This window comes from Carcharhinus amblyrhynchos, chromosome 23, assembly GCF_965287045.1.
Source record: "Carcharhinus amblyrhynchos chromosome 23, sCarAmb.v2.hapA, whole genome shotgun sequence".
NCBI classification, from domain to species: Eukaryota; Metazoa; Chordata; class Chondrichthyes; order Carcharhiniformes; family Carcharhinidae; genus Carcharhinus; species Carcharhinus amblyrhynchos.
Window position 1 is genome coordinate 34,612,845 of NC_137346.1, and position 14,815 is coordinate 34,627,659.

Consider the following 14,815-nt stretch of genomic DNA (forward strand, 5'->3'; position numbering starts at 1 on the left):
TACTAACTCATGTCTTTCATTTCCCAAGGGTAACAGAAGAGCAGATGTGGGAGCAGACCAAGAAGTCCTTAGAAGAAGATGAACAATTAGAAAATATACTGTTATATAATTTGTGCATACCCTGCAGAATGCACATCATAGTTAGTGCTAGAGTAGAAGTAGCAAGGTTGTCACATGGTGACATGCATAGTACATGAACAGCAGCAGGTGTTGGAGACTGGGACAATATTGAGGAGTTCCCATCGGAGGAGACAGCCCACAGTGAGCTCTGTTTAGCTGGACATAGATGCTGAGCATTGGACTCCAGAATGAAACAGAAATGTGTGGAATAGCAATGGGAAATGTGTGTGCTCCTATAGCATTTCAAAAAGCAAAGCATGAGAGAGGTGGGAGGAGCTCATCTCGAGCATGAGTGCCATGATGTTTTGAGCATTTCTGTTGATGTCCTCTTCTGTGGATAAAGTAGCCAGCTGCATGGAGAATCAGATAAGCTAGCCCTCAACGATAGCCTCCACACTCTGTCCACCATTTTAATAGGATGAAGCAAATTCTCACCTTGGTGGTTCAGTACCTCACTGAAATGCAGCTCTTGGCTAGCAGAGAAGTGCAGGTCAACCATGAGAGATAAGGTAAAGGAAGTGCACATGTCTATGGGAACTTTTCTGAGGTGCTCCCACTTCTCATCCCTTGGACCCACCTCTGCCATTCCAGACAGAGCCTCACATATGCTATCTCCCACTCTGACGGCTGAGTCTGCCCATGCAGAGCTGGGTCAGTCTTTGGCAGGAACCTCATGGACTCCAAAATGCAGAGGACATCTGCCACAAGCATCTCTTCTGTCAGTGTAGGAAACTGAGTAGCTTATCTCCAGTTCTGCTGAAAACACAGTGGTTGCTCCATGTAGTTGTAAAAGCAAGCAGTGAGAAAATCAGAGCAAATTCATAACTGCCATGGGAGGTGGGTGGAGGGTTAAAACCGCAAAAAATGGCATCAGGCTTGGAACTGAGCCTGATTCCATCCACCTCTAGGCTTACACCCTAGCTATGACTGTAACACTACATTCTGTACTCTCCCTTTTCCTTCCTTACGTACGTTATACTTTGTATAGCGTGCAAGAAACAATATTTTTCACTGTACACTAATACATGTGGCAATAATAAATCAAATCAAAATTAACTTGGACAAGTTCACAGGTGAGGTGGATTCCCATGCAGCTCTGGAATAAGTAATCAAAATATTCAAAAGGCAATTAACCATGAAATTTATCTAGCATTCTGGCTTTATCAGCCATCACATGAGCTGTGTGGAACTCACCAAGGTCAACAAGATGAGAAAAAAGTGGGTGCAAAAATGTCATGCATGCACCATTTAATAATTGCAAGGTAGAGGAGAGTGTGAGATGAGGTATTGGTAGAATATGAGGAAAAGAATAAGAAATGAAGATACCTTTACCTTTGGTTTCAGTCCAGCTGCTAGCCATTATCTCAGTAATGACTGTCCCGATGATGCCCAGTGCCATCTTCTCCATGGGGAGAAGGAGATGCATGTGTCCCCTCCATTTAACTCTTGCTGCTTCGGATTGAGCGTTCCCATTTCCTGCATGAGAGAGAGAACATGAGTGAGTGTCCTGCAACATGTTTGGCTGATTGTTGCCACGGTTAAATAGCTAGCAGTGTGTCAAAGCTATGAGATGTGGATGTGAAGCTGACTTATGGATAGAAATTATTGGTAGTGTTAGGGACCAGATCAGAAACTTCAAGGTATGTTATAGACCTAAATCCCAACTTTTTTTGATTTTGGCATTAAGGTGAGCCTAAGGTGTTTTGCTTCAGGGTATGATTCAATTGACCCACTAGGAAACTTCCATTATATCAAACTTTATTTTTAACAGCACGTTAAAATATAACAATAACATAACTCTTACCAATTGGAAATACTTAAACATTACAAGGTATAATTCTTAAGAACTAACTATCCCCTCTAAAAATCAGCACAAAGCAGGTATGTTCACGTGTGCTAGATTTCTAGCCTTTTAATATCTCTGGACTGAAATGAAATCTAGACAGACACATGTCTTCTGACTCCAGACAGCAATTTTCAGAGACGGAACTCTCTTCAAACAGCAGAATCTCAGAAAAAGAGGGACAACCCTCTAACAATTCCAAGCAGCATCTGAGCTTGATTTCTCTGTGTAAGCCTAGCTCCGCCCAGTCACATTTTTCTGTTAATCAACTTAAGCCTCCAATGAAAAACTCTGGGGGAAATAAAATAACAGAACAACATTTGCCTAAGTCAAAACAAACATTCTAACAATTAGAACAATTATGCTGCTGACATAATAACAGAACTGGTGGATGCAAAAATGGCATTGATAATAACACAAACTGCTAAAACATATCCTGCACAAAAAAATGACCCAAATACATTTTGTAAAGGCAGAGTATCATCACAGTAGATGAATAATGGATGGGTAGTGCATTGTACAGTGTGTGAGGCTCATCTTGTAGTTGATAAGAAATTACATTTGAAGATGCATTCATTCACTCGTATGAGGTAATTGAAATTTTTGCATCATTGCATCCAGATCCTCAGGGCTTGATTCCTGAGTTTGATCTCCACAGTTATATGCCTATTAAGCATGCGACTGGAAAATTTCCTCGACTGCTATGGAGACGGAACATCTCCTTTCCATCTACTCCAGAGAAGAGTCCAGAAGCCCTTGGCTTTGCTTTCAGTCATGTTGTGGCATTATTCAGTGTTTTCTAGATCAGACTGACTTTCTGCAGGACCTGCTCCAGCCATAATGTAGCTGTACCTAAAAGAGGCCAGCATTAAGCAGTGCAGGTCAGCTTTAAGTGGTGCTAGCCACACAGCATATTGATACCCTGATAATATGTCCAGTCACCAACAAGACAGTAGGCACTGGATGCTGAAATCACTGAAATGAGCAGGTGGTACAAAGTTGCCATATTACCTTTTTCATTAGCAGCAATTATAGTTTAACTGCATCTCACAATCTCTGTACAGACTTTTAGGCATTATCACATTTAGCCCCCAATCAACCTCCTTTGCACTCATTTCCAGGCCATGTAACTTACTCAGCAGATTTTATATCAACACAACAACACAAAAATGGGAACAGAAGAAGGCGATGGCATAGTGGTATTGTCACTGGATTAATAATCCAGAGACTTAGGCCTGGGGACCCAAGTTTGAATCCCACTAGGGCAAATGACAAAATTTGGACCCAATAAAAATTTGGACTAAAAGTCTAATGAGACCATTGTTGATTGTTGTATCTGAGCATAAATGATTAACTAATACCCTTATATGGTCTGACCTACATGCGACTCCAGATCCACAGCAATGTGTATGACTCTTACATAGCCTAGAAAGCCACCCTGTTCAAGGGCAATAAATGCTGACCCAGCCAGCAATGCTCACATCCCATGAATGAATTTTAATAAGTAGATCATATGGCCCTTCTACCTACTCTTCCATTCAGTACAATCACGGCTGATTTTGGGCTTCAACTCCACTTCCACTACAGCCTTAAATATATTCAATGATGGAGCATCCACAGCCAAAGTCTCCTTATCTTGAGACTGTGTCATGTTTAGATTCCCTTTCTCTCAGCGTCCACCTTATCAAGCCACTTCAGAATTTTTTCGGTTTCAATGAGATCACTTCTCATTCTTCTAAACCAGACTTTTTCAAAGTGGGGGTTGTGATCTGCAGGTGGGTCGCAGGATATAAAAAAACGGGTCGCCAGGTGAACTCTCACCGCACTATAAACTGATCCTGTTCAAAAAAAGCACAGGATGTTCTGTGATCCTGTTATAGAATATGGGATTTTCTGTGACCCTGTTGAAAGAAAAGGAGGATGTTCTGTTTATAGCACACATTTTGCAGAAGGCAGTATAGCAACGATGACCTCTCAGATGATGGCATAGCTAGCATGAGGATTTTTGATTTGGAGATAAAGCTTAGTATTGCCTGATACAATTCAAGTAATATGCATTTTATGAAAGGAAAAGATAAAATTAGGAGAGAGATATATTTTTAAGTTTACAGTAAATCCCATTTAAAATTGTAACTGTCGCAGTAAGACAGCAGCTTGTCTGGTCAGTAGACTCTGCTTGAGTCTCAAACTTTCTGCCATGAAAGCAGGCTATAATTTCAGAGTGTGACAGGTATGGTCATTATCTCACAATCCAACTTATCGTTTTTCCCCAGTGTGCATAAAAATATTTTGCTGTTGCATCAATTTCAAAATGGAATGACATCTGAGAAAAAGGGAAACCATTGAGATTTTTTTTTAATTATGGCTGTATATGAGAAAGGATAATCAACACATTAACCACATACTTTACTAGATGCAGCAGAATGTAGTTATTGATGTGACATTTCCACCTACCAATGAAGTTTATTGATGGGATGATAACAGATAGAGATAATTAGTGACTGCCCTATCAAGTTTCCACCTAAAAGCAGCATGCTGATCTGATGAGCTCTGCATTCCAAAGGTGCATCTTAAATGAGATATCTGTCACAAATAAATGGCAGTCAGTTTTCTGTGGTGGCTGATACATAGTAACTTAGTGCATTGTCTGATTTGAGATATTTATTTTGAATGTATATACGACGAGAGGAGTTTGTAAAATATTCACACCAATTTGCTTTGTGCTGGAATATGGCCCATATAAAGTGGAAAATGGATCTGAAACTGACACCTGGGTAAAATTTTCCCGTCCTGCCCGCCTTGAGTATTGTAGCTTGCAAGGGGCAAACCATAAAAAGGTCCATTGATCTTGGGCTGGATTTTCCAGTTTCGGGGCAAGCGTGGCCAAAAAAATCCCACCCCTGATGTTTAGTATATTGTATAATGCTACTACAAAGTGGAAAGATCATACTTCGTTACACATCCTCCACATTGATGTGGGTCACAAGAGATGTCCATTTGCTAAAAGTGGGTCTCTTGGGAAAAATATTTTAAAAACACCAGGGAAAGTAAAAACAATTGCTCAACCTCTCATCATGTTTTCACTCTTCATCCCGTGGACCAATTTAATGAACCTTCTCTGTATTGCCTTGAATGCAAGTATATTTTTTCTTAAATGCACACAACACTCCAAATGTGGTCTCATCAAAGCCATGTATACAATTCTAGCAAGACCTCCTTATCCTTGCACTCCAATTCCCATGCAATAAAGGATAACATGCCATTTACCTTTCTAATTGCTGTACTGAGAGGTTAGCATTTTGCAATCTGTGTACAAACAGACCCAAGTTTCTTTGAACACTCATGCTTAGAAGTTTCTCATCACTAACCTGCTAATTTGAAAAAGTCACACTTTTGCCCACCCCCAGCTTCCTATTTTTTACCCAATCCTCTATCGATGCTAATATGTTACTTCTAACTCTGTGAACACTCATTTTTGTGTTTTAACCTTTTGTGTGATACCTTATTGAAAGCCTCTTGGAACTCCAAGTATACACTTACTGGTTCCCCTATACCTACACCCTCAAAAAATTTTAATAAATGTGTCAAATAAGATTTCCCTTTAGTAAAACCATGCTGATTTGTTCTAATCATAAGTGCATTGTTAATACTTCCTCAATAACCTCAAGAGATTATAAAACTGTATTTCAACGCAATTATATCTTCAGTATCATTTACAAAAAATGTGGAGAGCAGATACCCATAACATAGTCATCATTCAATTCATAAATCCACATCAAAGACCCCAGCTAGAGATTGGTCAACAGGCCCAGAGGGTGGGATTTCTGCCCCAATGAGGGCAGACATTCCATTCAACATTCGCTAAAGATCCCCACCAATGTGACTTCAAAGAAGGTAGGGGGGCTGTCTATCCATATCACCTCCTCTTCCCCACCCCTATTATTCCATCCATGAGCCTTAATTTTAGTATCACATTCTCAAATGTCTATTAATAATATTGTAACAACAATATTGCCCTTCACTACTGAATTATAGTATCAATGAATTTCAATGCATTTATAAAGCATAATGGCTTTTATTCTTGTGGTAATAATCATGAGTGCAATAGAGTTTTTTTTTATTTTACATCAGTATTTTCACCAACTTTCTCATAAATGAGCAGGTCATCCCAGCCCATCATAGAAGAGAATATACGTGTCATTCTGATAAAACAATTCTTAATGGACCAGATTTTGTGTTGCAGGTAAACCTCCTAAGCAGTATGGGGCACTGAGCCAGTTTGGGTATCCTTATAGGAGAGGTATGAGAAATTAATACTGCATTCATTTGCACTGAATGTACACATTATTTAATATAGGTACTCAGTAGTTCAACTAATCTCTACATCATATTAAGCTCATAATATACATATTGCAGATTATAAGTATAACGACTAAAATCGAACAGAATTGTGGTAACTGTGTGTATCTCATTCTGTGTCGAAATACTGTATGCCTTAAAATCAACAACAACAGCTTGTATTCATATAACACTTTTAATGTGGTAAAGCATTTTGCAGGAGCACTATACAGCTAAAATTGATTGCAATCTATATAAGGAATTATTGGGGGAGATGGTCAACGAGGTAGGTTTAAATGAGCATCTTAAAGGAAGTGAGGAAAGAAATGGTGAGGTGTAAAGGAACTCCAGAGCATATGGCTTTAGCAACCGAAGGCACAGCCACCAGTGGTGGAATAATTAAAATCAGGGGTGCTGAAAAGGCCAAAATTAGGAGAATGAAGATATCTTGGGAATATTGTAGGGCTGGAGGAAATTGTAGAGATAGAGAGCAGCAAGGCCATGGAGTGGTTTGAAAAATAAACATGAAAATTTAAAGATCAAAGTGTTACTTAACTGGGAATCAATGTAGGTCAATAAGCACCAAGGTTGATGAGTGAACAGCTCTAAAAGCCAGCCAACAACAGACATCTCAAGCTTCTTCATTTGAGATCCTATAACATTCTGCATTTCTGAGCTGAAGCAACCTGAAGAACACCTTAGTAGATATGAAGACACTTAAAACAGATGCTAGAGATTGTGTCAAGGCAAAAAAAATCGCAGCATATTACTGTTATTTTTGAAATTATTATTATTTGATGAGTATTTCAGAACCACGTAATGAGTTTTGTCTGAAAGCCTCTTGCTTATGCTTTGGATTAAGTGGACTCCTTAGGATGATGAAAGGACAGGGATGGATTTTAGTAGAAATGATGGCACAGAGTATGTTGTGGATTTAGAGCTGGAGTATGCCTGCATAAGCTAATAGAAAAACAGTCTTGCACCTGGCAGAAAAGATGCACCTTGTTTATCTTCATTGTTCTCAACATCAGTTCTTTCACACATGCTCTTCAACCTCCATATCTTCCAGTAAAGCTGGCTGAATGGATTTTTCCCCTGGATGCCAAAGTTGTGTAAGACATTGTGTGGGAGTTACACTGCAGAACACCGCTGACCCTGTCTAGGTAGTGATGAAATGTTTTAGAAGGCCTTGAGTGGAGCATGGCACAAATTACACCTCATCTTTTGGGTTTCTGCAGCGTCAGTCTCCAAATATTGGAGAGGATAGTCTTTGGCCACCAGCAGCTAATCTTTGACCCAATGCATTGACTGAAAATGAACAGGTTCAAGTATTGGTGCAACATGATGGTGCCATTGCTACTACCAGGAAACCAGCATGATTCTCTGCATGTTGTTTGTATCCTAACTAGATGTTCAGTGAATGAAATCACTTCCTTTTTCCATAGCCTACATACTTTTCTATTGCAGCCTATGTATGCCAGAATCCCCTGAAAAAAATCTTCTGTTGACTCACCACATTACTCAGTTCCAACAGCTAAAACTCTCAAAAATTTCAAACACAGTACACTAGTAGTGCAAACAAAGAAACTAGATTTATCTGAGAGCAACAGCTAATGTTGTTTAAAAGGAGAAGAAGGGATACATCAAGTACAATTTTGTCAGTTTAACCTTGGTAGTGGACAAATTATTTTGAGGGATACTTAAAAACACATAAGTTTATCAAGAACAGCCTGCAAGAATTTATAATACGAAGGCACCATCTTGCTCCAAATCATTTCTGACCAAAATTATGCTTATCCATTTGATTTAGCCTACATGGATTTTAGTAAGGGTTAGCGAAAACCCATGTGACAGATTAAACAGAAAAGTAAGAATCAATGGGTTCCAACGGCAAATGACAAGATTGGATCCAAAAAAATCAGCTCAGTGACAGAAAGCAAAAGCTAACAGTTGACAAGTGTCTTTGTGACTGGAAAGCAAGTTCCCATGGAGTTCCTCAGAACTGAGATCCTTTGCTTTTTGTAGTATTTAGCAATGGTTTAACCTTAAATCTTAAGGGCACAATTAATTGGCAGACAATACAAAAATTGGCTGTCTGGTTTATAGTAAAATAGAAAGCTATGGACTATAGAAAGATATCAATATGCTGGTCAGGTGGGCAGAAAAATGGTAAATTGAATTCAATTCAGAGAAATATGAGGTCATAAATTTGGGGAGGGCAAATAAGGCAAAGAAAAACATGTTTAGTGATAAGATGTAGTGTAGAGTAGTACAGGAACATTGAAGTGCATGCCAACAGTTCTCTGAAGGTAACAGAACAAGTTGATAAGGTAGTTAAGACGGCATACAGGGTACTTTTCTTTATTAACTGAGGCATGGAAATAAAGAAGCAGGCAGGTTATGCTAGAACTACATGAAGACTAGCTAAGTCACAGAAGGAGTACTGCATACAGTTCTAGTCACTGCATCACAGGAATGATGCGATCACACTAGAGACGGTACAGAGAAGATTGAAAAAGAAAGACTTGCATTTATTTTGCACTTTTCACGGACTTCTAAAACATATTTCAGCCAATGAAGTTGGATACATCTTTTAAAAGTGCTTTATAGAGTTATAGATGTTTACGGCATGGAAACAGGCCCTTTGGCCCAACTTGTCCATGCCACCCTTTTTTTTGAAACCCCTAAGCTTGTCCCAGTTGCCTGCATTTGGCCCATAACCGTCTACACCCATCTTACCCATGTAATTGTCCAAATGCTTTTTAAAAGACAAAATTGTACCCCCTCTATTACTACCTCTGGCAGCTTGTTCCAGACACTCATCACATTCTGTGATAAAAAAATTGCCCCCCTGGACACTCTTCTATCTCTCCCCTCTCACTTTAAACCTATGCCCTCTAGTTTTAGACTCCCTCGCCTTTGAGAAAAGATATTGACTATCTAGCTGATGTATGCCCCTCATTATTTTACAGACCTCTATAAGATCACCCCTCAGCCTTCTATACTCCAGAAAAAAAAGTCCCAGTCTATCCAGCCTCTCCTTACAATGCAACCATCAAGTCCCGGTAGCATCCTAATAAATCTTCTCTGCACTCTTTCTTGTTTATTATTACCCTCTCTATAATAGGGTAACCAGAACTGTACACAGTTCCGGCCTCACGTTTTCTACAATTTAAAAATAGATTAGGCACAGTTGGTGGTATGACAGATTCGAAGTGCTTATTTTTTTGTGATAAACCTATTTTCAGTTGTATTAATTAAGTTCCTACTCTTAACCATATCAAGGAGTACTTTCAAAAGCAAAATTTATATGTTTAAAAGTTGTTTAAAAACTTTGCCTGATTGTGCTGATTCAAGGCAGCTTTTGTATAAAGCAATAGGTTTGAGTGAAAACTTGGGAATGAAAAATATTTTTCAAAACTGATATAATTTTGCATGCAATTTGCAAGATCACTAATTTTACCTAAAGCAGAAGTGCTACTCGACACTGTTACACTTCATTGTAGATGTAAAGTATCTTAAAGAGAAAAGAAAGTCCAGAGCATGAAATTTATAAACCTTTGATTTACTTCAACAATTTGTACATAGCTGCAATTATCTGAATTTGCTTATTGGAATGATTAAACTTAAGAGACCAGTTCTGATACTGACTTAGAAATCAAAGCTTAGAAATTGGACTTCACTCTGGGTGGCACAATAGTTAGCACTACTGTCTCACAGCTCCAGGGACCTGGATTCAATTCCGACCTTGAGTGACTGTACACGTGGAGTTTGCACATTCTCCCTTAGTCTACGTGGGATTCCTCTGGGTGCTCCGGTTTCCTCCCTCAATCCGAAGCTGTGCAGGATTTGCCATACTAATTTGCCCTTAGTGTCAAGAGAACCAGCAGGGTAAATACTTGGGGTTTAGGATCTGGGCGGGATTGTTGTCGGTACAGGGCTCGATGGGCCACATGGCTCCCTTCTGCACTGTAGGGTTTCTATGGCTTCCAATCAAAGCAAAAGCACAAAGCAGTGTATGCACCTAATTGAAACCAATAATTGAACCACAGGAAAATGGTCCATTGGCCTCATTTATTTCTTGCCATTGACTGCAGGCACTAGGTGAGGCCCCTTGGAAGCATAAAGATTAGCCATGCAGAGGCTGTAAGCAGAGTCCCTTGGTGGATGGGGTGAAGGCTATGGGTGGGACTAAAGTTTGCTGTCAGTATTCTCAGGCACTTGACAGCTAATGTGTGTGACATATGCTACAGTTAGTCACGAATGAATTGGCCTCCCTCGTAGTGCTGCTGTGCAATAGATTACTGGCCTCTGATTGGCTAGCAACTCTTGGCAGGTGGAACCTCTGCCCTTGGGGTCCTTGATTCCAGGAAAGGCTTGCTATTAGCCTGCCAAGTGCCTGAGTGGTTCTTCATACAAAAGGCCTTTGCCATTAGTACACATCACAGAACAGATTATCCTTTATATCTAATGAAATTTGCAAATTTGTTAACTGCCACCCTGTTGCTTCCATTAAATACTGCCCTAAGTCTCCTCTTTGTGTGTGCAGAGGATTTAATTGTTTATTACAGGCTTGGCTCTGAATGCATTTAGCGAAATATTTTTCCAAGAGATAGGTGGGTGCACTTCTGACATAAGTACCCAAAGATCACCCATGATATTGGGCATTAGGTGTCTGTTTTACATCTATAAAATGGACATGGTGCCAACAGAAGCATGGGTCCACAACTCTTATTTTTACTTGAAACTACTTGTAAGCAAAGTTGTTGTAAGATATTCTACATATTTTACAAAATTCAGGATTATGCATTTGGCACAATCCTTCTGAATTCACTTCAATCAACTTTTTAACTTTGATCTGCTTCTGTACGCCCATTGGTTAAGATGGAAATAATTCAGCCATGTTTCTATGTTTCTGAAGGATCCCCTTGTGCAATGGGAAAATATTGTGGCCGAAGGAGAAAGTAAAGAAATAATTGGAAAAGAAGTGACCTCAAGAATTCTGGTGCTACTGCATGATTCGGAATGTAAAGGATGGTGTGGAATGGAATTCCCCCTCAACCCCCACTTTCTTCATTTCATCTATGAAGTAATTTGGCTGCATTCATTAACAATATCTAATGGACTTTTTATCAAGGAAGTTCTGCTTTCTGTTGTGTGCTTCAAGCATTTAGGGACCAGCTTACAACTGTGTCCTTTGCTGTTAATCTCATTCATAGTTAACACCATCCTTGACTTGATTTGTATTGTTTTGTGACTCTGATTCCAGTATTTTAAGTTATAAAATTGTGATATTAATTTTTAGTTGCTTTTGCTTTGCTTTACAAACTGTACTGTGAGCGATACCTGGATCATACAGCTGGGCCGTAGCTCCAACCCTTACCAGAATTTTGGTGCTGATGAAAATCTATTTTTGAGAGTGGCAGCTGTATTCATACAAATGATGGCTCAACCTGATGAGTGGGGCCTGAAGTGACCAATGCAACTTTTGCATATTGCTTTTCTATATGTTTGTCCACATGGTCAACAGGATTTTGCACTTGGAGGCCGAACTAGCTTCCTGGCCATAACATTCCTGGAGAGGTCTAATTACTTTGACTTGGTAGGCTTTGAAGTTTATACAAGCTGGGAGATATTGGGGCAGATTTTTTTTCCCTCCCTGCACTGGAAGCTAATGAATTTCTTGCACATAGCAAAGTCAGAAATATTGGGCCAGCTATCTTGTCTGATTTTCCCCCACCTGATTTCCCTGTGTCCAACACAGCTTGATGGCTCAATAGCCTCTGGTTCAGGAACAAGAAAATCTACCCCAAAGCTTGATAACAAGCATTCCTTCACTATTGGCAGTGGTGTGGCCAGGGCTTTACTACCTCCGGTATCAGGGTTATGAAGTGAACTCTGCACATTTTAACAATCTGATTACCTCCATAATTGTAATGAGTTTTTTTTTTCTATTCAAATGTCCTCTTAGAATTCTTCCAACTGAATTAGTTAGGTAACAGATTTATCCAACAAATACATATTGTTCCTAAAATGACCAGCCCCAGCTCATTAACTTCCCCCAATTTAGAATTGCAAATGTGTTCATAGTCCTGCTGTTTCGGAGATGAACTTCTGTCCATAGTGCATGCTGTTACAAATCCTTGCAGCATAGCATCATCTTCTGAAATTAATTATATCATAATAGGTTATATAGACATAAATACATACAATTATTAGATTATACCTGAACTGGGGCTAACTGAATTGTATTGTACCTGAATTGGGGCTAAGTTGTGAAGATGCAGAAGCCCAGCACAGCCACTCTTGCTGAACCTGTCCTTTCTCTCCTGCTTTCTGCTTCTTGTGACTGTGTCCACTCTCTCTGGCTCTATTTTCTTTTCTCTTACTGTATTGTTTGTAAGAAATTATGATCAATGCTATTTTTGAATGGGTTTAAATATTAGACCTTTACACAGTTTAATACCTGTGTCAAAATAGCAGAGAGTAATTTGATATGAGCACCTTAGGCATTCTAGATACTGATTACAATTTCTTTACACTACTCACTCCATCATGCACTTCTTTGATAAGTGATATGCCATAGTATGTAATACTTTACATCAGTTCTGTAATAATAAATACTGTAGCAGAACTTGAGCCCCAACATTAATGTATTGCTTCAGATTTGGTGTAATGCCCATTTGCTGTATCTTCATAAACTGTGTGACTGAGAAAATACTGGATGGACTATAATTCAGTAACAGCTTTAAAAATAAACAAAATGTTTAAATAAATATTTTCAGTAAATAAATCATTGAACAATAAATATAGTTTGACATCAGAGTGAATGAAAATGATAAAATGAAGACACCAGCATTTTCTGCACAATTTTCAGTTCACTGTGCAATAGGCCAAGACGAGGGTAATCCATTATATAAGACTCTTTTTTTCAGAAATACACTTTATTCATAAAATATTAAAAGTACATTCCAAAACATTTCAAATTGGATGTTGCAGGAAGTGCATCAGCTTTTCTCCATGGAGCATGTTGCACTTTTTGGTCATTTGAGCAAAATACCGTGACGTCATCCATGTACAGGCAGGCTCTGATCTACACACTCGCTGCCTTAGTTCTTCACTGCTCTGATGCCTGCATCCTTCCTGATGAACTATATACGTTCAATGACAAGCATGCAGCCTGAAAGGGTCTGCAGATTACTAGCCCCTCAGTGTACCATGGCTAAGAGGCCTTAGACAGAGGTCTTTCCCTACTGCACTTTAGCAGCAGCTGCCCTACGCTTTAGTGCATCCCTCAGCATTACCGTCAGGTTGAACAATGTATGCTGACCTAGGCAGTAAAGCCCACATCCCTTCAATGAATATGAAACAAGGTGATCACCACAATGAAGAAGTGAGGAATGGGCCAGATCTGCTCCACGTACAGCAACATCAAGAGTGCTTCATAGCTAATGAACAAGTTCTTATCCATAATGGACAGGGTGCTGATTAGATCCCAGATGGTCAGTTTCTGTTTTACTTTAGCTTAATGCTCCTCCCAGTTTTTGGCACATACCCCACCTTTCTGAACCATATTCCCAGCATATTCAGGGGGTCTGACCTGACAGTAAAGGGGACAAGGGATGGTCAGCCCAGTTCCCAAAGAACTGTTGTCACAATTTACCTTGGCCCCAGAGGCCAGTTCAATTTGGTTGCAGATATTCATCAGTCCGCACATCGATTATAGATCTGAGCAAAATAGTGATGTCGTCCATGTACAGGGAGGCTTTGACCTGCATACCTTCGCTGCCAGAGTTCTTCACCACTCTTATGCCTGCATCTTTCCTGATGGACTCAACAAATGAATAGGGCAGATAGAGAAGGGAGTCCTTCCTTACTTCAGATTTGATCAGAAAGCTTTGAGATTCCCACCTATACATTGAAACTGCATAGTTATGTTTGTGTTAAATAGTTGGGTTCAATTGTGGATTCCCTCCCCAAACACCGTGTGGAGAGATCATCCAATATGGAGGTGTGCAATATTCTGTCAAAGTTTTCCCTCTTCCATGTTAATAAGGCAGGTGTCCATCTCTATGTCCCTTACATAGCTTGCACTACAAAGGAACACAGTTGCCTGTTAGAGATCTTGCCGGGCACAGCAGAGGTCTGATCAGGCTGGATCACTGACCTGAGGGCAGACTTGACCCCAACGGCAATGACCCCAGTCCAGAATGTTACAGCCTTCATTCAGCAGGGAAATTGGACACCAATTTCGAATTTCCTCCCTCCTCCACCACCACACCCCCCCTCCCCTTTCTGGTTTAGATGAGGGTGATGATGCCTTTTCTCATGGATTCTGACGTTCTACCAACCAGTCCCACAAAGTCAAATGCAACTCAGTTGGTAGGCTGTTATTTCCAAGAGTTTTCTTTGTCTCAACGGACTTGACAGCCATTGTTAGGTTGTCCAGATCTGTTATCTAAGATCTCTGTGATAGAGGGCAAGAAGGATTAAGAGGCTATGCTGTCTGTAGAC

At 39.8% G+C, this 14,815-nt stretch overlaps 1 protein-coding gene across 22 annotated transcripts in view; it reads left to right on the forward strand.

Annotated features, from left to right (window-relative positions):
- The window catches only part of elna (elastin a), a 324,471-nt gene extending 311,377 nt beyond the window's left edge, over positions 1-13,094 (forward strand). For 15 of the 22 annotated variants that reach the window (XM_080210607.1, XM_080210601.1, XM_080210608.1 and 12 more), the window contains 2 exons: positions 6,207-6,263; positions 11,223-13,094. In XM_080210607.1, the coding sequence (XP_080066733.1) occupies positions 6,207-6,263; positions 11,223-11,269 (104 nt within the window). In that variant the 3' untranslated portion in view covers positions 11,270-13,094. The remainder of the gene's footprint in view (positions 1-6,206; positions 6,264-11,222) is intronic. The other 7 variants (XM_080210612.1, XM_080210609.1, XM_080210615.1 and 4 more) reach the window with 1 other exon arrangement.
- The last annotated feature ends 1,721 nt before the right edge of the window (positions 13,095-14,815 follow it).